This window comes from Mastigoproctus giganteus, chromosome 7 (assembly GCF_048544385.1).
Source record: "Mastigoproctus giganteus isolate SK-2022 chromosome 7, ASM4854438v1, whole genome shotgun sequence".
In the NCBI taxonomy this organism is placed as follows: domain Eukaryota; kingdom Metazoa; phylum Arthropoda; class Arachnida; order Uropygi; family Thelyphonidae; genus Mastigoproctus; species Mastigoproctus giganteus.
In genome coordinates, this window is record NC_143581.1 from 67,819,722 (window position 1) to 67,842,358 (window position 22,637).

At 37.0% G+C, this 22,637-nt stretch overlaps 1 protein-coding gene across 2 annotated transcripts in view; it reads right to left on the minus strand.

Moving 5' to 3' along the window:
- The window catches only part of LOC150082979 (voltage-dependent T-type calcium channel subunit alpha-1G-like), a 149,937-nt gene that overhangs the window by 108,518 nt on the left and 18,782 nt on the right, over positions 1 to 22,637 (minus strand). Inside the window, exons 7-11 of one of the 2 annotated variants that reach the window (XM_090377711.1) lie at positions 9,576 to 9,881; positions 9,186 to 9,463; positions 7,569 to 7,720; positions 5,029 to 5,214; positions 377 to 491 (exon numbers count right to left, since the gene is read on the minus strand). In XM_090377711.1, coding sequence (XP_090233837.1) covers positions 377 to 491; positions 5,029 to 5,214; positions 7,569 to 7,720; positions 9,186 to 9,463; positions 9,576 to 9,881 — 1,037 coding nt within the window. The remainder of the gene's footprint in view (positions 1 to 376; positions 492 to 5,028; positions 5,215 to 7,568; positions 7,721 to 9,185; positions 9,464 to 9,575; positions 9,882 to 22,637) is intronic. The other variant, XM_090377712.1, reaches the window with a different exon arrangement.

Consider the following 22,637-nt stretch of genomic DNA (forward strand, 5'->3'; position numbering starts at 1 on the left):
GAAAAGCAGTATGCTGCGGGGTAAATTGCTCTGTTTTTTCTCCCAAATTTAAAAGAAAAAACACAACTCCTTTCACAGTAGGTTAAACAAGCAAAAAAGATAATAATAAAATAAATACGAAGCGGCGGTTAGTAACTCCTTTCGTTGTTATAGCAACCTCTTAAATTATTTATCAACAGGTAGCCATAGCAACCAGCGTCTCTGTACATGCCATCGGCGTATATCCTTCGTATATCCTACTAAAACGATGCAACAACATATTTAAATGATAATTCGCTATCGTACTGAAAATCAAAATGTTTAGTTATATTTTAAGGATTAAAAATCATTGGCATCTTAACAAAAGTAGGGCATTGTTGCCTGGTTCAAAATGTACCTGGAACACCGTGACAATGGCCCATAGTAAAGAGTCAAAATTCTTCCTGTCGCAGAGTGTCTCAGAGTCTTCCTTTATGCAGAACTTACAGCCAAAAAGGTTCATGCCCAGTATGCTAGAAGTGAGGTAATGGGAAACCTGACATTAAATATTCTGTTTGTGATATTTGCTCTTAGGTTACATACACAGGACATCACAAAAATTGTAAAAAAAAACTTCTTTCTGATGTAATTCACATAGTTGCTTCGAGATTTCACTTTTGAACCGTGCATATTAATAAAAAAAAAATGAAAAATTTGCGGAAAATAGGTGAATGTTTTAAGTTAATTGTGCAGTTCCATAAATGAAAATCTACTTAAACAAACCTGTTCTAATTGAAACTTTACAAGTGCCAAACATACTATGCGACATGCAGCTTTCATTATTGGATTATCCGCGATGCAATTAAAGTTTGAACTCTTTTACTTACTCTATATTCATATCAAATGATATGATCGTGGTTTAAGGACTGATATTTCTGCTGCTGCAGCTATAATTATTTTTCAGGAATTTGAATTAATCAAAAAATCAAATTTTCTCTGTAAGCTTTAAGTAACGATACTTGAATCTTGAATTTCATTAAAATATTTTTAGTTGTAAGAGTCGTTTTAATATTCTCCAAGTTCACTTCTTCAGTATAAAACGAATCTGGATATTTGAGTTTTACTTAATTTCAGAAATGGAACAATGATGTTATCATTAGCCATTTAAATGAATTATGAATTTGTGATCTCGCGCAACATGCGCACGATCACATCTTTATATGTTCTCGCGCAACATTGTACATTAAAAATATATATAAACAGCTAACTGGAATCGGGGTGACAGAAATATGATAATTTATGGGTAGAGGTGACATTTTTATTACTTTTAAATGCCCAAATGAATCGACTTTGGCTTTTCATCCCTACTCCAAGTTATCAAGTACTCCTTTTCGCCCCAACTTTTTGAAAACTGTCTCATTCAAGCTCTAAAAGGGGGTTACTCAGTGGATTTCATGAAATAAGGGTGGGAAAGAATAGTTAGCTAGCCGTCAGTTATATAGAACAATGATCTAATGTCACCAGTAGCGCCCTTATCAAATATTCATCCCGTATTGCTATTCATTACAATTCTTCTCCTTCTATTAAAATAACTTAACGATTTATATTAAAGGATATATTAAATTTTATGTCATGGTGGCTATCCTTTTAGTGATTACTAAAGACAACAGTAATTTTCTAAGTAAGTAAAGGAGTTCTTTCAACTATCTACTGACGTAATTTCGATTAAAACAAGTTCATTTTTACAAATTTAATTTATGTACATATATACTCGTATTTTGACTGCAGTATTTTTCAAAAAAAGAAGCAAAATGCTACCAATAAACAGAGATGCTTGGCTAGTTCTTTTGCATGACATATTTTAAAATTTTTATGAAATAAAGAGCAGCATCTGCCCACTTTGGATATTTTTGATTTTATAAGAACGTAGCTAGTATTTCCAACATAAAAACTAAATCAGAATCTGAAATTTCCGTATTTTAAGATTCAAATACAAGAACTAAACACTGTAATGATCATGTAGGATCTACGTGAAAAGCAACAACATGCAGCTGTAATTTTTAAATGTCAGCAGAAATATTTGGCTAGAAGAAGGGCACGGTTGCTGAGTAGATTAATCTGTGGCAGTGATAATTTAGCTTTTAAATTTTAACATATCCAGAGCTCAGATCGTAGCATTACTGCAACATGCTGTTAAATAAACAACTGATTTTAAGTGCGAAATAGTGAATAAAAACAAAACACCATAAATCCAGCTGTTGTACAAACTCTCATGCAAGAATAAATGAACAGGAGGTTAGCATCTTTGCTTCTTAATTTGAAAGCATTTTTGCTGCTAATTTTACAACTGGAAGAAACCCCAATTTCCCCCCAGTAATGTTATCAAAGGATAGGGAAGCAGAGGTGTGACAGGATTTGAATTAAGCATACGTGTGGCATGCGACAGAAGCACATTGATTGGGAATATGAAGTGGCAGGCAAGGAAGAAATTATGACAAGATGGAGGTGACCAGGGTAAGAAGCAGCTATGTGACACATAACATTGAGCTTCCTCTTCTCTATATTTTACTGTGTGATGATCACATTCGTTAATGAATACATATTCTACTAAATTATCATAAAATACATATTTCCTAATAACAGCTCGTTTTAAATATTACCACTCTATCCGCGAACTGAGATTATAATCCATAAATCATTTAGGGAAAGAGAAACTGGTTATAAATTAACGTTTTTCTATTTTAATTGAGATTTAAGTTATTCCCAGTGTGCAGAAAATCGATAACGGATAGAGTGGTACGATTTAAATCGTGAATATTTATTTTCCAAATACTAAGAGATATAATAAAGAAAAACAATCGGTAAATGATCAAAGAAAAGCAATTTTCAATACAATAGAATACACAAAGAGCTTTATGGTTTTTGATGAACTTTTAAAATTATTACCAAGCATTATATTTTAATAAAATATTGACAATTTCATAAACAGAAGTCACATTAATGTCAATGAATACTTACGTTAAAAAAGGGGATCCTTTCACTTCTCTTCCAGTAAAGATTATGCACTAAGAGCGCAGTGATCCTTTATAATTCAGATGGTAGATTGAGAAGAACAGTTGATTACCGATTAATCGCCTTTGAGCGATTGTAATGCCACGAGCTTGGGTTGGCTGTTTTTCTTGATCCTTACATAAATACTAATTAGAAAAGCTTCCCATATTTTACATTGACAACGCTGTTAATCACAATGAGGCGAATAACACTATCCTTCAAGGATACCTTATTGTTAGTTCTCGACAGCTGGGATGCCATGGAAAATCAAGCCGTTTAAAACCTTATTATACGAGGAAAAGTCGCTCCATTCATAATCTACTCATATCTGCAAATTACAAACAAGGTTCCAGTAATCCTATAATCATTGGACTGGAAACAGAAGATCAGAAATGTCGGATCACGTGATCATATCAATCCAAGTTTATACTCGATACAGCTTTGACATTTTTCTTCTATCTACCACAGAGCCAACAGCAGTTGAAAATATTTGAACTTCGCAACGAAGGCGCACCCATTCTCTGTTATTAGTACGATTATCTTACGACTACTCTGATCCTCTATTATCGGCAAGATCATCCTGGAACTCTTTTAGAGATAATTGCCTGAATATACTAGAAATACCTGGACAGGAAATTAAATTTCCTATCGATTCATTGGCCACTGATTATTAATGACTAGGCCACTTTCACTCTCGCTGTGCCTCTCTTTGATCTTCCCAGAGGACCACCCTCCTATTACGATTGAAGTATGGATATCTTCCAATAACATCATCTCGCATAACGTTTAGCGTGCTGGCACAAGTAATCTTTTTGTTTCGGTTATCATTCAGAATAAACCTTAGATCTTATGTAATGTGAGAGAACAAAGTCCTTAGACGACTACGTATGTCCGATCCACTGCTTAATTGTGATGTTCCACATATTAATCACATGCTCTAGAGCGATTTTTTTAAAAATTACAACAACGGAAGCAACTTTGAAGGGAAGTCACGACTCTGGTAATCATTTTCAATAATCCACTGTATTAATCATTTTACCAAACCAATTTTTACAGCTGTAAAGATAAGCAATGTAATGCAAAATACATGGATTTGATATTTCAGTAAACCCATGCGCTTATAAAGAACATTCAAATATAGAAAAGTGCGAAATCATAAATTTCTCCAGCAGAAAAATCCAGATGAATTGGAACTTCTGATGGTTAAGAGAAAGATACAGATTTTTGTCCATTGTCTGGTTGAGAAGTCACTATGGCATCTAAATCTTACTGACCTTATCAAAGAGAAGCAGAAGTATAGAAATTGAAACTTTAGTAGATCACTTGTTGAAACCAAATAAAATAACACATCACGAGATGAAGCTTAGGCTTAGCACTCAGACTTAACAACACGTGCAATTTTTATGGTATGCAAAATTTACGTCTCACAATGGTGTTCATAAAATTTAAATAATAAGTATTTATATGATTACAAGGTGTATTTTTTTCCACTAATATTTCAAAAATAAAATAAATTGAACCCTAATTTTAATTAAGAATCTATTTCTCATATTTAAATTCATGTTTAATTTCTAAAGAAACAAATTTCATTAAATACCAATTTCTTTGTAAATATTTTCTCATTACAATTTTCTCTTCTCAAATGCGAGCACTTAACAACACTTTCTGATAATCTGTGCCATAATATTAACATTATTTATAATAGAAAAAAGAAATTAAGGTGATAAGTTAGCATAACTTGAAAAACATTTAAATAGAACATCATCTTGCAGTCCAAATGATTTATAATATAAGAGTAATTTCTACAGTGTAGGTCTGCATTATACATATCTTTTAGGCTTACATAAATAGTTTATTAATATAATTATGTGCCATCTGGCGATAATTTTGAGAAACTAAGCCATTAAGTTAGCGGATTTCTGCAGGACGTAATTATTCAGCTCTTTGTAAGCTTAAATTCTAAAACCTAGAATTCACCTAGAATTCACAGACGCACAGACTCTTAAAATTAAGACTCACCTGAAAATAAAAATAAAAAGAATGAGCAATGCAAAAAACACTGCTACGTTGTCCACTGTGCGCAACATAATGATCAACTGTCTTCTGAGAGCTGGCAAGAATCGAACAAGCTTGAGTATCCTCAATAGGCGGAAGGTCCTCAGCACCGACAGACCACTCCCACTGCTCTGCAGAAGTTCGATTACGCTGAAACGATAAGTGAACTCAATTTAATCTTAAAATATATTAACGCCATAACTAGTTTGAATCTCAGGATTCAGAACTAGTTGAAATATCAAATGGTCAGGACCCTTGACCACTAACTAAAACCAACATGCATAATTTAAACCACGATTTAATAACTTATCTTGACTAATACATTGCTCGCAATAAAGGTCGAAATACTTGAGAGCTTCTACACTTGACGATTTCATATCAAAGTTACGGATTTTCATTTTTTAAAGAAACTTTCTGTCATTCATGGAAATAGTTTTATGCACTTCATTGCTTTTAATCGCCTCTCGACATATGCAGGAAAGACTTATTCTTATTTGGAAAGTAGTCGACCCAATGATCATTGTCATGGTTACTCCTAAAAAGGAACCAACTCCAAGGAACTCCTGAAAAGGGACCAACTCCTATACTTTTGGCTTGTTATCGTTTTTGCTAAACAGTTTCCAATAGCGCTCTCCAAGTTGTTGCTGGAATGCTCCCTTTAGACCTTAATATTGCACATAAAGAGTCACACACAACATGAAAAGAGGTAGAACTAACAATCCAATTATAAATTACAAACAAGAAAGTAAGAACATTTGGGAGAAATTTCTTTTTCTGTGGCAGACGAGATGGCAAGCAAGCCAAACAGGATCTTCTATTCGCATATTTTTAAAAGATATCACTTTTGCTACCAACGCAATTAAGACATGGTTTTATCATAATAACCACTTCCTACTTTATTTTTAGACATGGTTCTCTTAATTCCAAATTATTTCAGTAGTATACTGTCTTTGCGAGGAACGAGAAGGCTGGTCCCATGTACTTTTTAGTTGTACTCTCTATCAAGAACTTGGACAAAATCTCTATGACTAAAACCAAACTTATCTCTTGAAAATATCGAAGATGCCAAACAGTTGAACGTCCTTCAAACCTTCTCTGCCGAAGTCTTCCAAAAAAGGAAACATTTAATGCCTATTGGACAACCTTGAACGCATTGTCCTTATTTGGATAGTGTGATCCGGCCTGTTTACGAAACAACAAAATGAAGCTCTAATAAGTCATTGTGATTAACAGTTAGATCTATGCAAATGTCATAATTGTTTAAATCTGTACATATGTTATAATGTATTTATTTCTTTGTACAAATGTGAATATAATTTAACCACTACTGTTTTTTCACCCACTTGTGTTGCACTTTCTCCTGTGGGTGTTTTTGATGTGAAAACATCTTTGGCCGCACTTACAAGTTGAAGCAATGAAGAAATGAAGCAAAACTAATTTATCACGAAAACGCGACGCGGAAATGACACAAATTACGTCACTTCCTAAACTACGCTAACTCAGTCACTAACGTTGATTCGGTAAAGCAAGTAGCGGGCATGGTTTATAACTTCAGTCCGGTTTTAAAACAGTTCTGATTTTCGTCAAAGATGCTTTCATAAAAAACATCTTTCGCGCGCACAGGGTACACACGCGCTTTTTATCCCCCTAGTTTTTTCAATGATTTAATTTGATTTAAATTTTGTCATTCTTCATCTAAAGTCCAATTACCACCAGAAATTTAATTTTCCACAAAGTTTCTATATTTAATAAGCTGTTGGCACATCTAAAAGAGTTTCAATTTTTGGTCATTTCAAAACAGCATTTCTAATTTGTTTATTAGAAGATGGTTGTTTTAAAACTCATATATCCTCATTATATTCAACAAGTTGTTTCAGATCCTTCCTGCAACGATCGTCAATAACGTTCCTCACGTTTTTGATACGATCCCTTCCTTCGTGGGTAGCAGAGTTGGTACAATCATCGCAATCCCCACATCGGATGGAAAAGACCAGAGTTCGAATCCTGTCAATGGCGCGAGGAATATATATGGGTCTTTTTCACAACATCGCTGAATTAGTCGGTCTGAAGAGAGGATTTCCCACCGGAATCTCGAATTTTTCATCCAGAAAACCGATCACAGGACACATGCAATTTACAGACAACACATGTACAGTGCAATATGGCCTAAGTTGTTGATGAACCTAGAAACTCTTCATCAACCAACCAAAGCTCTCTTTCTATATATTTGTGTTTATTTTCCTGCTCAAATATTGCTTAATTAATAGTTTTATGACTTGCACAAAATGCTTTTACCATTATTACACATAACTGTCATTTCTTTGCCCGATATTTTAACCTCAGACTATCTTGCTCTTTTCGATATTAAAGAAATCTTCTATTTCATATTTCTTTTTAGCATTCATTGGGTCATATACACAAACAAACGTGAAGATTCGTTTAAAAATCAATGAAACAGATATTTGAAAAACAATACTTCTGTTAAAGGAATAAACAGTTCTTACCTGAGAATAACGATCACTCCATCAAATACATTGTAGCCATTGCTGATGTATCCATAGGTGCCTTCGCCCATCATCTTTAAGGTCATTTCGAATGCGAAAATCCCGGTGAAAACAACGTTACTGGTTTCAACCATCAGTGTGAGCTCCTCGGGCTAAACATATTAAGAAAATGTAATCAATAAAATTGAGAAAAGTATGTCGTATAAATATTTATTAAACTGACAAAATAATGAAATATCTGATGTCAATAAAGCTTTATTTCGCTGAAGCTTTTAGAGTCACCATTAACTGTGTGGATTGATCTGTTTGAAGCAATGTTTAAAGAAGTGTACGATGGATAATTACAATCATCAACCTCCTTACATTCCAATGACCACATCACAGAATAACCTTGTTTCTAAAGGTCATGTTTATGTTCCCTACAAACGAATGCAGTCTTTTAACCTTCGTTGAAATGTTCTAAGGCTAAAATTCGTAATATCTTTGTCCAGGATTATTTCCAATTCTTTGGATGCAGGAGCTATTTCATCAACTATAAAAACTGCATATTTCCAATGGCTGGAAGAATTTACTGAAAAGTCCAGCCACTGTACACCTAAGAAACCGTTGGTCTGTTATGAGGTCAAGCTGATTTTTCAGTAGACGCCATTTCACTTTTATTCTCGGACAGTGCCAATAAAAACTCAATTTAATTTTCGTACAGCGTGCAACTGTAGGTTATACCATCTTGTTTTGTTTGAAGGGAGAAGTGACCTTTATTGAAGGCGCCGGTACTCGCTCATGGCAGCCAGAAGTTCATTACTCATCCAATATATCTTGTACATATTGCTGATAGTAGAGTCCTTCCGGTGGTAATATTCTCTGTAAACGAATCGGGCGTCATTCTAACTTCGTTGAAATGTTTTATAGCTAAAATATCTTGGTCCTGGATTATTTCCAGTTCTTTGGAACCAAGAAGTATTTCATGCACTCTAAAACTGCATATTTCTGAACGAATGGCTGAAAACGTCAAGCCACTGAACACTCTACACCAAGGTTGTTTGCTTACGACCTTGTAAACCCTGCGTTTAATAAACAATTTTCAATGTAGAACGTTGTAAACAGAGTCCCTACTTAAAAGGAATATTTTGGTGTCTGCGATTCTACAAGTGGAATGATGGATTCGGGTGGTAGAAGACATGAACGAAAAGAAATCCAGGTTGTGATGACTACCTTGATGACTGGATTCTTTGGTGCTATGAAATCTGGGGCGTAAGCTGCATCTGCAAAATTCTTGAAACGGATATATACATTCCCTCAAGATACCATTATAAGAGCACAAAACCAGCATCGCAGATGGTGGTCACTTTGGATTTGTATAATCCTAGTAGTTCAAATGTATCATTGTTGTCTTACCGCATCCCAGTATTTGGGCTCTGGTGTTGCCCCGATTTCGATCTTTCTGCACCTGTGAGTGGTCCTATGGAGAGTTTAAAATTTTCAAGGAGGCAAATAAGACAATAAGGTCACAAGAGGCCAAAAAGATTAATCATTCCATATCCGAGAGTTTAGTTTGCAATTGCGATATTTAACAGTTGGGTGTTGACTAATTAAAAGTGCATTATAATATTCAAGTACCTGATTGTGATATTCTATCCCCATACTGAGCGTGTTGACTAGAATCGCTGCTAGGATTCCCCTCTGGAAATACCGATGGTCAACAAGGTGTTTGATATTAGCCTGTCGTAGCTTCCACCACTTGTAGCACCTTCCATGTGGACGTTCGCATTCATCGTCTATTGTGTCGGATTCGAAGTCAGAATCGCTCCACGTCTCTTCAGATGGAGTCAAAGAGAAATCCTTATCACTCTCAGGATAGTAGAACAACAACTGGGGCGCTGAGTAATGCTTTTCCCCTGAAGAACACACAATAAAAGAACGGTTACGTTAGTCTACTTAGTCAGGGGGGTTATAAAGCTACAGTACTTCATAAATGTGAGATTTATAGTTTATGAAAGATGGACCTACCTCTTCGAAAATTGGAATAAAATCGCTGTATGGTAAAATTGCTCGCAAAACTTGCCGCTAAAGCCGCACTTTGAGCACCACTGAGAGCGAGAAGTTGGGCACACGTTAGTTGAGATGTCCTTCGACTGCTGCTGCTGGTTCCTGATGGTACACGGTTTCTAGGTCGGACAGTCACAATGCGAGGCGATGGATTGACAATTGGTTGCTGATGAGGATGCTGATGGACTGGAGATGACGTCTGCTGATGATTTTTAGTTTGTACGGATGATGTGTCTTTCGCTGCTGAACTCTCAGCTTCCTTTGGTGCTAAACAGGAAAAGATGGAGAGAATATAAAGAATTATAGTTGGAGATCCAATATACAGTAGAACCCGGATAAGAAATTCCAGCATAAGAAGTTTCCCCCTCTACTAAGCTTGGTTTCTTAATTCCCAATTTCAACTCTATATATTGTAATGTATTAGGGCATTCTGCCCTAAAATATTATGTCTCAGAAGTACACCTTTTAGCGTCTCATATATTGACTAAATGTTAAAACTGAGTGATCGACTTGTACTTTTGGATACCGCCTCAACGATGAGAGGTCGGTAGCCTCGAAACGGGCTAAAGTGCCATCTAGTGGTGGTAATTGATTGACGGCTTTCTCTAGTGGAGAAGTGTTATTCATTCGAAATGTAAGAGGAAGGCAACTCGTTGTGAAGGATGAGATGTTATAATGATGCCCAACGTGCAAACTTTGGTTTGTCTTAAAATTCGACTATGTACTAACAATGCCATGAACTGTTTTATAGATGAATTGGAATGGAAACATACAGCTTTATCTCTAAGTATTCCACTTTTCTTGAATATCAAAATAATAATAAAAAAACTAAGAATTCATTAATGTAGGACTTGAAGATTTTCTCGTACGAAAATTACTCAAATAACAAAAGTTTTTCGCAAATGCCACAGGTCGGTATTCAATGAACGATTTGAGGGACGTTACTGATACACAGATTCTCTTAAGCAATTCTTTCAGAAGAGGGAAGGTAAAGCCAGACTAAGCAGCGTTCGTCTGCTTAGCCCATCTGTGTCGTGGCAGCAGATACGAAGGGGAAAAAACGTAAATCGATTACAGGAGTTTTTCCTCCTGGAACAACCTCAGAGGAATGCAAGATGGCATGCGTTTTCCACAAATCAAACAACAGCTTTGGGATAGGAATTTTTCATGAATATCCAATCTAATTTTCGAAGATTTCAAGGAAGCCATAACTAGAGCCAAGATGAAAACCTCGGCGAATAGCTGGAGTCGAGGAAATTGAGAACTCTCTTTTTATCGTTTAGTTTGGCGAGATCTGAATTTAATGTCGAAGAAAGCGAAGAATTAAGTTATTGATACGATCCAATGAGGGCGTTTGTGTCACGTGGTTCTTGTGAGGCAGAGGCAAATCTTAGCAGTTAAAAAGAGTTTTGATATTAGTATGGAGCCTCGGATGCACGGGAGCGGATAGCTTGTGAAGGAAGAAGAATACATGGGGAGGTTTAGACGTACATGCGTCAATTTTAAATTATAAGAATGCATCCATCCGTTTACTCTGAAAAGCAATAATGAAATTCATTTGCATTCCAAATGTGCTGCCTTGAATTTGTCTAAACTAACTGACGCAAAACTTGGTATATTTGTTTGTTGTTTGATCTCTAATGGAAGACGAAGTAGGCGTTGTGTACAAGAGATTTGGACCTTGAAATTTCGACGATCTTGTCTTAAAGAGAGAAAAGGTTAATAAAAGATTTGATTGTTCGTTTAGATGGTTAACAGAATTAACTGTTCTTCCAGATGGTTAACAGAATTAACTGTTGGTCGAGTTTGTTAACAAAGCCGCTCTTGGAACTTGCTAAAGAAAAGAAATTTAAGTAATTTGTTTTGAGTTAAACAAAATGTTAAGATTAAAAAGGCGAAATGTCATAAACCCAAAATGAAATATACACTGAATGGCCACTTTTTAGGTACACCAACCCAAAAAGATTTAAGGTGTGAAAGGGTTATCGTTGAGCACATTTAGCCTGTTGATACCAATGGAGCATATTGATCCAGATGCCACAGGTTTTCTGGAAATTATTTCCACCAGCCGCATATCTTCATGGCTGCACCATCTGCGATTGATAAACTGGTATTGATACGCGAGCCAATTTGCATGTTATACGGGCTGAAAAACTATGAATAAACTCATTTTACTTTACTCTACTCTACAAACTCAGAATGAGATTGGCTAACTAGAGTTTCGATTGAAAAGGACTTTAGAAATTCCTTCTTCGTCAACGGGAACAGAACCCAAACTTCTCCAAACGAGGACACTTAAAACCTTGTTTACCGCATGTGTTTAATAAAGCCCTATTTTGTGGAAAATCTTTGGCGTTCTGTGGGCTATTAGGCAAATAAGGCGAAGGGTTCTTCCAACGGGATAATGCATCGGTATTGTACATGCCTAGTTTCAGGAACAAGGGTGAATTCAGCTTACTGTGGTAGCCTCTTCAGTCACCTGATCTCAATCCAATTGAGTACCTGCAGGTGGATTTAGCTCTTTAACAACTATTCGATTTACAACGGCTGTGGAAAGCAATTGAGTGAAATTTGAATCCCTGTACCACATTTTCGATAGGCTGCGAGTCCATGCCCCAAAGAAACGGGGCTGTTCTAAGGAAGACTAAGGGACCCTACTTGCTATTAGATAGATGAAACTAATAAATTTTGGACAGTGTATATAAAGGAATTATGCACTGATATGGGATAAATATGCAGGGTATACAGATTGAAACAGAATCTGTATTTCACTCTGTTAGCCCGGGACAGAAATAGAGCTGTTTAAAGTTTGTACTGAGGCAAAGTCATGATGTGTCTGTAAACTGAATGTGTTCTATGGTTGGTTTGTTTGATTTGGGGAATAAAATTCCGAGTTTAGGGGAAAATTTTAACAAAGACATTATGATCTGGCGTTCAGCTCCTGCTTTTGCAAGAATTGATCTGAATCAAAGTGTGGATGAAAACAAAGTTCTGACGCGAGTTCTTTCACACCCAGATGATCATTTGCATTAGCACAGTTTTGGTCAGTTGAATGAACGCCTGATCATAACGTCTTTGTTAAATATTGACGATACGAGCCAGAGACAAGGACTGGTAGCTAATTTTGGACTTCACTATATCTGATTGTGTTGTGTACTTGTTAATTTGGGTCACTATAGCGACCTAATTAAGAGTAGTCGGAAACGAGAATGGTGAGAAATTATTTTATGACATTATGCCGAAGTTGTTTAATAAGGCGCAAGTACAATTTACTATTGGCACATGGCCAGATTGAAACGCAAAGGGCTAATTGAAGATTGTGCTACTAGAGAGCTAACTAACGATGTTAATTAAAACTACGTAAAGTAGGTGACCATTGGAAGCAAATCAGAATAGCTAAATTTGTGTAAGAATGATCTAGACTCTAGATAGCGCCAGATTACCAATTACACAAATGCCAAGGGCCCATATTTGGGGGGAGGGAGAAGTTAATCTTCTCCGAAATACAATAAGCCAACCCAAAGAACTTAAATATATTATCTGAGAATTTTTAGATGAGAACTGTTAAAATAGATGAGTTAAAGAATCAATTGAACCGATCGTGTAGAAGAGATGGTCCAATAAGATGATTGTGGTACTCAAGTCTGGTTAAAGATGAATATGATTGAGGATAGAGGAAAAGGGCTGGCTTGTTCCCATTCGTGAAATATTTGAACGATTCATGGAAAGTGGCAAAAAATCCCTCACCACGCACTTATTACAAGGGCCAAACATCTACTGGTTTTAAGGGTATTGCATTCAGCCAATACATCCAGAATTGGACTTGTCAAGTAGCACTGGAGGAACTTTTCTTCTAGTAGAGCTGGAAATGAACTCGACCCTTTTCGATTGGACTTGTCAAGTAGCACTGGGGGGAAACTTTTCTTCTAGTAGAGCTGGAAATGAACTCAAATGAATTCGACCCTTTTGTAGGTGTAAACGTACACCAGCCATTGTGCAAGCCGCGAAGGTTTCAATAATTTGGAGGTTTAATGGACTTCCTCTCTTGATTATATAAAAAAATTCTGAGACATTAATTTATTTCTGGAAGGAAGTTTACTCCTTCAGATATTCTTTTTCTTGCTCGTTTTTTGCCAATAACAGTTCCATGCTTGATTACATGTCTTCCGGTTAATATCAATACCGCTCGTTCATCTTAAAAGAATCTTTTTCATGAGATAATCAATACGGTGGACAGACTGCAGTCTTCTGACATAAAAAGCGTCATACTTTACATTTTTCTCTCTATTAAAATACAGTTTTTGTTTGCGTAGTTTTTATCTATTTATTCCACGTAATGCTGTCTGAGTTTTTCTTCTTAATTGGCCATCGAAAAACAGGAAGCTTTGAATAAAACGACTGTGATATGCAAACATATGTTTTAATTAATAAAATATATTTATTTATCTAATTTTGGAAGTGTTTATGCTTAAAAAGTTCGCAAATATACTTTTTATGCGCTCATCATGAAACTGTTAAGTTCCACGCGAACTGATTGAGCAAATTAGTACTTTGGAATGAGAGCTTTCATTTTAAGAATACGTAATGTTTGAAACAATATCTCTTGATGAACTTACATTTCGGAATTAATGAATATAAAACTTAAATTTAGTTCATAGAGAAAGAAGTGGATATTGCGGGCTATTTTTCTCTCGTTCTATTTCATATTAGCATTAATTAACAACAGGTAACTTTCCCTTACATTAGCTTTGACTGACGTCCGTTTTGCCATAAGTTAGGGGACTAATTAATTTGCACGTTACACGGTGGATTAAGAAAAAATTCATGTTCAAGAGAAAGAAAGAAAAAAAGAGGCTAGCTGCCGAGTTAATCAGAATGCCCTTGGTTACAGATCTGGTACAAGAAGGAGAGGAGATAATATTTATACAACATAAATGCTTATCAAGCAGAGAAAAACATCGAATATTATTCTTAAAGTCTTACAATGTGGCAGTTGAGAGAGAGAGAGAGAGAGAGAGAGAGAGTTGCCATACTTAAGGGATGGAATTAAAGAAAGTGAAGGTGTGTGTCCTTTCATTCAAATAATTGTGAGAAAGTTGCACGCTTTTGGTCAAATTTAGTTGGGATTTTTTACCAATAATTAATTTGTCTCACAAATTCATTAATTTATCTCAAAAAAGGAAACTTATAGAGCTAGTCTTTAGCAGTCGAACCCACTTCACATGAACTCAATAACACCTGGTTCTGTTCGTTTCTTTATTGTTAATAACACATCACGTGATGGTTATTAAACGAGGAAGATAAAGAGATGTTTTTTTTTTTTTATGTGAACCCCAAACACGAGAGGTATTAGAACCTATAGTACTTAGTACCGTGCTTGGGTTGGAGTTTGAAAAGACGAAAGAAGATATTTGTTGACATTGGACTTCAACTTCTGTAGACTGTAATTTTCAGGAAATACGTATGAAGGAAGGTTGTTTCAGAAAACGGCAGCTGAATGAATAAACGAGGAAGATGAAAAGTTCGTTCTGTGAGTTTGAAGTTGGACAGTAAATGGATGTTGGCAGCACGTGTTAAGACTGTTTTGAAAGAGAGAGCGGGAATTATAGAAGCCAATTCAGAAGAACATTGCCCATGGAAGTATCTGTAGAAGAGGCATGCAGCAGAAACAGTGCGTCTATGAGACAGCGAGTGGAGAGACTCTGTTAGAGATGAATCATTAATTAACCTAACTGCCCTCTTCTGAATGGAATCAAGAAGCCTGAGAGAGGTTTTGGGGGCACCACCCCAGATGTGGGAACAATATTCCATGGCAGGGCGGATTTGCGATTTATACAGAGTGAGCAGCTGTTTGGAAGAAAAGTAACGCCGAGAGCGAAAGAGAAAACCAAGTTTTTTAGATGCAGAGGAAGAGCAATATTTGTAATGTGCTTGTGCCAAGAGAGATTAGAAGTCAGGGTAATCCACAAAAGAGATATATCATTTTGCCTAGAAATCGGAGTGTCACCAAAGATAAGCATAGGAGCAGAAGAATCCTTTTTGCTAGATATAAGACAAGACTGAGTTTTAGAAGGGTTGAAATCAACTAAGTTGTCTTTGCCCCACTGGAGAATTACCTGAAGATCGGCATTTAAGGAAATGGTAGCGGATATTCGAGAAGTTGAAGTTGATTGAGCAGGGGCAAGGTTTCTCAAAATGGAAAGTAGAATGCAATGTGCTATCATCGGCAAAACTATGGATAGGATTGCCAGTCAATGGAAGAAGGTCATTAATATACAAGGGGAAAAGAGTGGGAGAAAGAACTGAACCTTGGGGGACACCGGCATTAGTGGAGAAGTTAGAAGACAGAGAGCCATCTACCATCACCCTCAGTGAGCGATCAGAGAGAAAATTGGATAACCAATTACTAAAAAAAGTTGGCAAACCATAAGATGGAAGCTTGTTTAGAAGACCTTTATGCCAAACACGATCGAAAGCCTTTGAGATGTCAAGAGCAACTACTTGTGTTTCACCGAACCTTTCCATTGAATTAGTCCAAAAATGAGTAACATAAGCCAGAATATCACTAGTGGATCGACACTAACGGAATCCATACTGGCGATTGCTGATCAGACGGAAGGTTTCTAGGTAGTTTAAGAGTTGGCGGTTAATTGATTTCACCTTTACTTTAGAAAGAGTAGAAGTAATTGCAATGGGACGATAATTGGATGGGAGGGATTTGTCACCCTTCTTAGGAACTGGCTGGATATGAGCAAATTTCCAAGCAGAAGGAAAAACACCATTGGAATAAGAAAGTGAAAAAAGGCGGCAAGGAATAGGAGTAAGTTCAGGAGCACAGGTTTTGAGAACAAGTGGAGAAATACCATCTGGACCTGGAGCTTTCTTAGCATCAAGATTCATCAGAATCCTTCTGATATCCTTTTGATGGAAGACCACAGGAGGCATTGAATGGAGCGTGTTGGGAATGGTGGGAGGTGTTTTACCAAGATCATTAATACCTGAGTTGGAAGAAAAATGGGACGCTAGCAGGTCAGCTTTATCCTTGGCTGAAGTGACAACAGAACCATTTGGTTTGGACAGAAGTGGGAGAAGAGATGGGCAAAAGTTGCGGCCAATAGCTTTGGCAAGAGACCAGAATTCTTGGCCACCATTAGGGCAAGAAGCAAGTTCTCTACTCTTAGCCTGTTCAAACTCTAGTTTGGACTGATTAATAACTGCTTTACAATTGTTGCGAGCTTTGGTGTAGGCAGAAAATGAAACTGAAGAATTAGAAACAAGCCAATTACGATATGCAACATTCTTCTCTTGAACAGCCTTTGCACATTTATTGAAAAACCAAGGTTTATTTAAAGGACGAGATTTTAAAGTGGAGTGTGGGATAAATGATTCCATTCCTACAAGAATAATTTCACTGACACAATCTGAGCAAACGTTGACATCAGAAGTTTTGAAACAGTAATCTGACTAAGGAAAAGAAGTCTCGCAGGTCATCACATTTTGCATTCTTGTAATGCCAAACAACACGAGGTTGGGAATAGCCATGAGATAAAGGTTCCATTGGAGAAGAGACAATCACCAAGTTGTGATCTGACGTGCCTAAAGTATCTCTCACTTCGACCGTGTACTTAGAAGGGTTGTTTGTGAGAAAAAGATCAAGCGTGGCGGCTGTATGGTTAGGAATATCCAGTATTCTTGTAGGCAAATGAACAATCTGTGCAAGGTCATTAGTAATTGCAAAAGCCTCATCATCTCGACCAGCTGGGTCAGTGTGACTAGAAAACGGAAGCCAGCTGGAGTTGTGAACATTAAAATCACCAAGGAAAATTACCTCACTGTTAAGAAAGTTGGACTGGAGAAAGTCAAGTTGCAAAGAGAGGAAGTCAAAGAGCTCTAAGTGATTAGTGGAGTTGGGAGAACGGTAGAGACAACAGATGAAATTTTTTGACACAATGAGGTAGAGAGATTTTAAGCCAGAGAAGACAAAGAGAGGAGATTCTAAATTGCCAAGTCTCTAACAGGGAATATCAGAACGGACATATGCACAAGTACCACCTTTGAGGCGAAAGGAATCATACAGCGAGTAATTTGGGCATCTGAGATGAGCAGTAGTTGAATCAACCGATAACTGAGATTTTGTCAGAAAAGTACATGGGGTTTGGCAGACTGCAGGTGGAAATGGACATCATAGAGATTAGAACTGAGACCATGTATATTTGCGAAATTAACTAGGAAGTGTTTGGGCGGTTTCGATCTTTTTGCAGATAAGCTTACTCTATTATTTTGACAATTCATGGTGTATTCAATAGTAAGAAAAAGTGGGGGGGGGAGGACATGCTGTCTAAAGTAATGAAATTTTTGGATATGGCGTACACATGGTAAGAATATACCCAGATCCTTGACATAAGTCACCTCCTCAATGCCCCCCGCATACACACTGCTCTGACTCCCTCCAGTCACTATCTGGCAGAGTAGAGGTAGCAAGATTATACACTAGCTGATCCGGAAACCTCCTAGAGAGTTACCAATAGGTTTGGTCCGGTGTACTAAGGGATCTTATATAATAAGGGACCTATGTATAAGGGATCTTAAATGTAGTTCCATAGGATCTCACGGGGCATGATGTCGGCTCCGAATTGGTGACCAACATCCTATTCTACCATTTATAGCATTAGTTACCATTATTTGTAGAGATTATCCTCAGAGCTACCGCCAGGAACGTGTATGTTCCTGTCGGTAGCTCTGAGCATAATATTTGTTATGCTCCATCTGCACGATGATGGTAACTTTTGATCTTCCAATAAGCCTGAGCTCGGCCACATTACCATAAAGAAGTTCTTCATGCATGTCTGAATACGATGCTTACTGGAAAGTGGAAGGGAAAATGAAGATCGATTTTGTGGCTTCTAGGATCCCCTGATCTGGTTCCTTTAGATTTTATTCTGTGGGGATTCGTGAAAGACCAGGTGTATGTTCCATCTTTACCAGGACTGATTATGGAACATAACACATTTGTGGAGCAATTGCTACGTTGATAAGGATATATTGTGCCCAATATGGGAGGAATTGGATTATATGTGGAATATCTGGAAAGTAACAAAAGGTGCCCACATTGAACACCTCTAATTAAAACTTCAATATATCCTCAATCACTTGGACTTTGTTTCAGGTTGTACACTATTCACACAATAACGTTTTAGTTATATAAAGGAGTTTTGTGGACACTTATAGTTTACATATACTTGAACACGTTTTAACAATTTTAAGTAATTAAAAAAATGCTGACATATGGTCATTTTGGGTGGCATCTGATCCCTGATGTGAGTGCTGTATTTCTAAAACAAGGACACGCGGATAAAATGCAACAAATACTTAAAATGGTGTCGCAGCTCTCAAACATAGTGTGATCATCAGAAAGGGGTTGCCTTTGTGACGGGACAAATTATCTACTATAATATTAAGATCTCTAAATAGCTCTTGGACATGAATACCAAAAGGATGGTTTGTGGGCTGACAGGAATTCCCCATCGTAGTTGAAAAATGGATGTTCATGTTGGGTGGGCATTCATTTTCAGCGTCTGGCAGGAATTTTAATTCAAAAGAATCCAATGAGATGTTCTAAACATTCCAATAACAATGCGGTTGGCCTGATGATAAGATCTAGCCATCACAATACGCTGTTTTTATCTGAGGCGTAAACATTGGCACCCATAATCTAGCTTGGACTGGACAAGTAAGGCGCAAATATCTGCGTCCTACGTGCAAGTTCTGTTTGCGACAAAAATGTAAGCAAAGAATCCTCTGAGATGAGAATCTGAAACCCTTGACTAGTTCCCAGGAGTTGAAGTGTTCGGTGGTCTTCTGTAACTGTCGTTTGGTGACCATTGTGTTGCATGATGAGTAAAAATAAAGTCATCAACAAGAGGGAACTATCCATAGTTAGAGGACGTTGTTCAGTAACAGAATTAACTTAGAAAGCAAAAAGTGCGTGCAACACTTAGAACCGATCCTTGGGGAACTTCCTCCTCTTGGCAAAATGATAGAGAGACACGCCGTTTGGAGCTCACGTTCCGTGAATGGCCGGTTGTAGGTCACAAAGTGTTGTTAAATGACAGTCTTAAAGTCATATTTTTTGTTTAAGGCCAGAATTTCTGTGGAGTGCGATGTTTCAGCAGGTACCTTAACGAATGTCTCCTCCAGAGTGTTGGCAGTTGAGTTAGCATTTGGCGACCGGTGACACGTAAGGACTGGTACTGCCATATACCTGTCATGTGACCTCTGGAATTAACCATTAAAACAAAGAAGGTATCTTAATAACAAAACAAATCCTTTGATAGAGGAATCAATAGATTTCAGTAATTCCAAAAAGCTTTGAGATTACTGAAAATTATGTTTGGAATCGTAGTGTTTAATCTGATGATTAAGTTTCATTTTGGTCAGCCTATTTTTACAGTTATTAAATTCGATTCCGCGATTTTAAACTGTCCAGTAGAGGGAACAGGTCTCCAAACTGTGGTACTGGGATGAAAAATTTTAAAATTAATAGAATTAGTCCAGAACGATTGTTGAAACAAGAAAATACATTAATTTTTCCATAACTGACACAAGTTAAAAAGTTCTAAAGCTGCTGGAATACTTCTTCTGCTAGGGAATGTTAAAAACAAAATCAGAGACATTAAAAAAGTTCTTCACCGAGATCGATCTTCCAGTTGGAAGAAATAACTTACATTTTATAACTTGAAAACCTTCGAAATTGCTCTTTCTGTGAGGTTCATGCTGTATTATCCACAATACAGTTGAGCTTATAAATAGAACATTTGAATGGAAAGGACCAGTCGTGTGGTACATAGTTGGTTAAATGTTTTCTCGCTCAGTGAAAGTATCTGGGTTCGAATTCGAAAAAGACAGTAACTGTTACCCTTTATACAACAGATAAAGCACAAAATATTAGATAGATACTCTGTACGATTCTGAAATAGTTCTCATCTTTCTCTCGCATAGTTTTCATAGACCAATGGACTCCGAGACCTTCTTACCAATAAGCTGTTCAGGTAGCTCTTTCCTGTAATGACAGGAACAAGTGTTATATTCGCTTGATAGTCCATCTTGGTATTACCAAAGTTGCAGAGTACAGCAAATTTTAATACGAGGTTTCTCCCTCAACTTTCATTGTCCCAAGTGCATAAGTAACCTAAAAAGAACACGAATATTGGATATTCAAGCATCGAAAAGAGATCGTATTTTTAAAATAATTTATTTTACTACAGGTCCAAATTTTCGTGACATTTCCTTTGACCTTTGAATTCCTTTTGAGTTGGAGACTTCTACAGCTCTACCATTTGTTATCTTGTTTCATCTGTTATAATCTTTGCAGAATTCTTAATAATGTTTTCTTCAGTACGAGTATTTGACCTTTCCCCAGTGTGTTGGCAATCTTCTTCTTCGTTCAGAAAGCCCTTATTTCTAATTAACTCCCTCCTATGGATTCCCCCCAAAAAAACGCCTTGATATAAAAATTCAACAAACTTGCAAAGTCGGCTTTCTGCTCGCTAACCTCTACCTAGACTCTTCACATTAAGTAGAATTCTCTCAAGGTAAAGCCGTTCCTTTTGACGTCTTTGTCTAAAGAACCGTGAAGGGTTCTAACAACTATTAAGTGGCTCGTAATGAGTGCTGCTTCACAACCGCGTCAGTATCTTATTCATTTTCAAACCAAGATGGCATTTAAATTGAAATTATCTGGATTTGGGTCCCACAAAAAATTGTTGGATATTACGTCAAAATAAAATTCGCTGATTTCATGTCCTATTGTGATAAACGTATCAATTGCACATAACCTATTTTCAAGCAATATTCACTTAAGAAAGTTCAATCTTAGATAAGGCCGAAGTTTGGATAAGAGAAGTGGAAATCCTCGGTTCTATATTGGGCGGTTGCACCTTTCCGTCCATTTGGAAATGCATCTTCGGTGGAGAGTTTATTCATCTTAACTCACTCAACAACTGTACATCATGAGATGGATTTTAAGAAATTAAAGAACACGGGTTAATCAACCTTAGAATATACAGATGGATGTAACCGTTTTTGGGTGTACCAAAAAAAGGAAATTGAACTGATATTAATCGGCTCAATTTCCTTTATCTCACTCCTTCAAAAGCCTCTTGAATCGTGTGGTTCTTGGGCTGTCATTATGTCACAAATAACTTAAAACGACCTAGTTTATAACGAATACAGCTATTCGATGATGACACGATGTTCGATCTTATCCCAGAGATGCTTGACGGATTGTAACTGGAGGCGTTCGTGGCTAAAGGAGAAGTCGTCTTCAGAGTGTTCTACAAGACATAAAATTTCATTACCACTAGGGAATAACGGAATGTTGAATGATGCGCACGAAAAACGTTCGACTTGGTATTTCAAGGCGAGTCTCTTCACTATTTATGCATGCGCTGAGTGTCCACTCATTTTCGTTTCCCATGTTGCTTTGTGAAGGCTGGTTCTCACTCTGCGGATAGCGAACTGAAACCTTGGTCTCGATAAAGAAGGGCCCCATTTGCTAAATTGTTATTGCGTAGTTGTAACCTCCTCCGGAAACTAACCTACGAACTAGCCCATCACCATCCTTTTCAAGTGGAATGTGCTTAAAGTCTCTCCAGCGGATGCCCTCATATAACGCGCTACGTGTTCATTATGAAATGTTATGTGGGGGGATAAAATGTACCGTCCAACTATTATCCTCACGTTCGCTCAGTCTCAAGAGAATTCCGAGTGCATTCTCTGACTTGAGATGAAGAAAGAATGGTGTTCGTCATCCTGTCAGAGATCCTAAATCCTGCTGGACATTAACGACAATTAACTAATTAACAACTGATTCGTAAACTATCAGCAAATTCTAAATGGGAAGCGTTCAAGACATTAATCATAGAAGCCACTGGGCTTTTCATACTAACTAAGAAATTCTCTTTAAGATTTAGGCCTAAATGGATGTCAGATGAATTAATGAGACTCGTGGCAGAGAAGAAAATT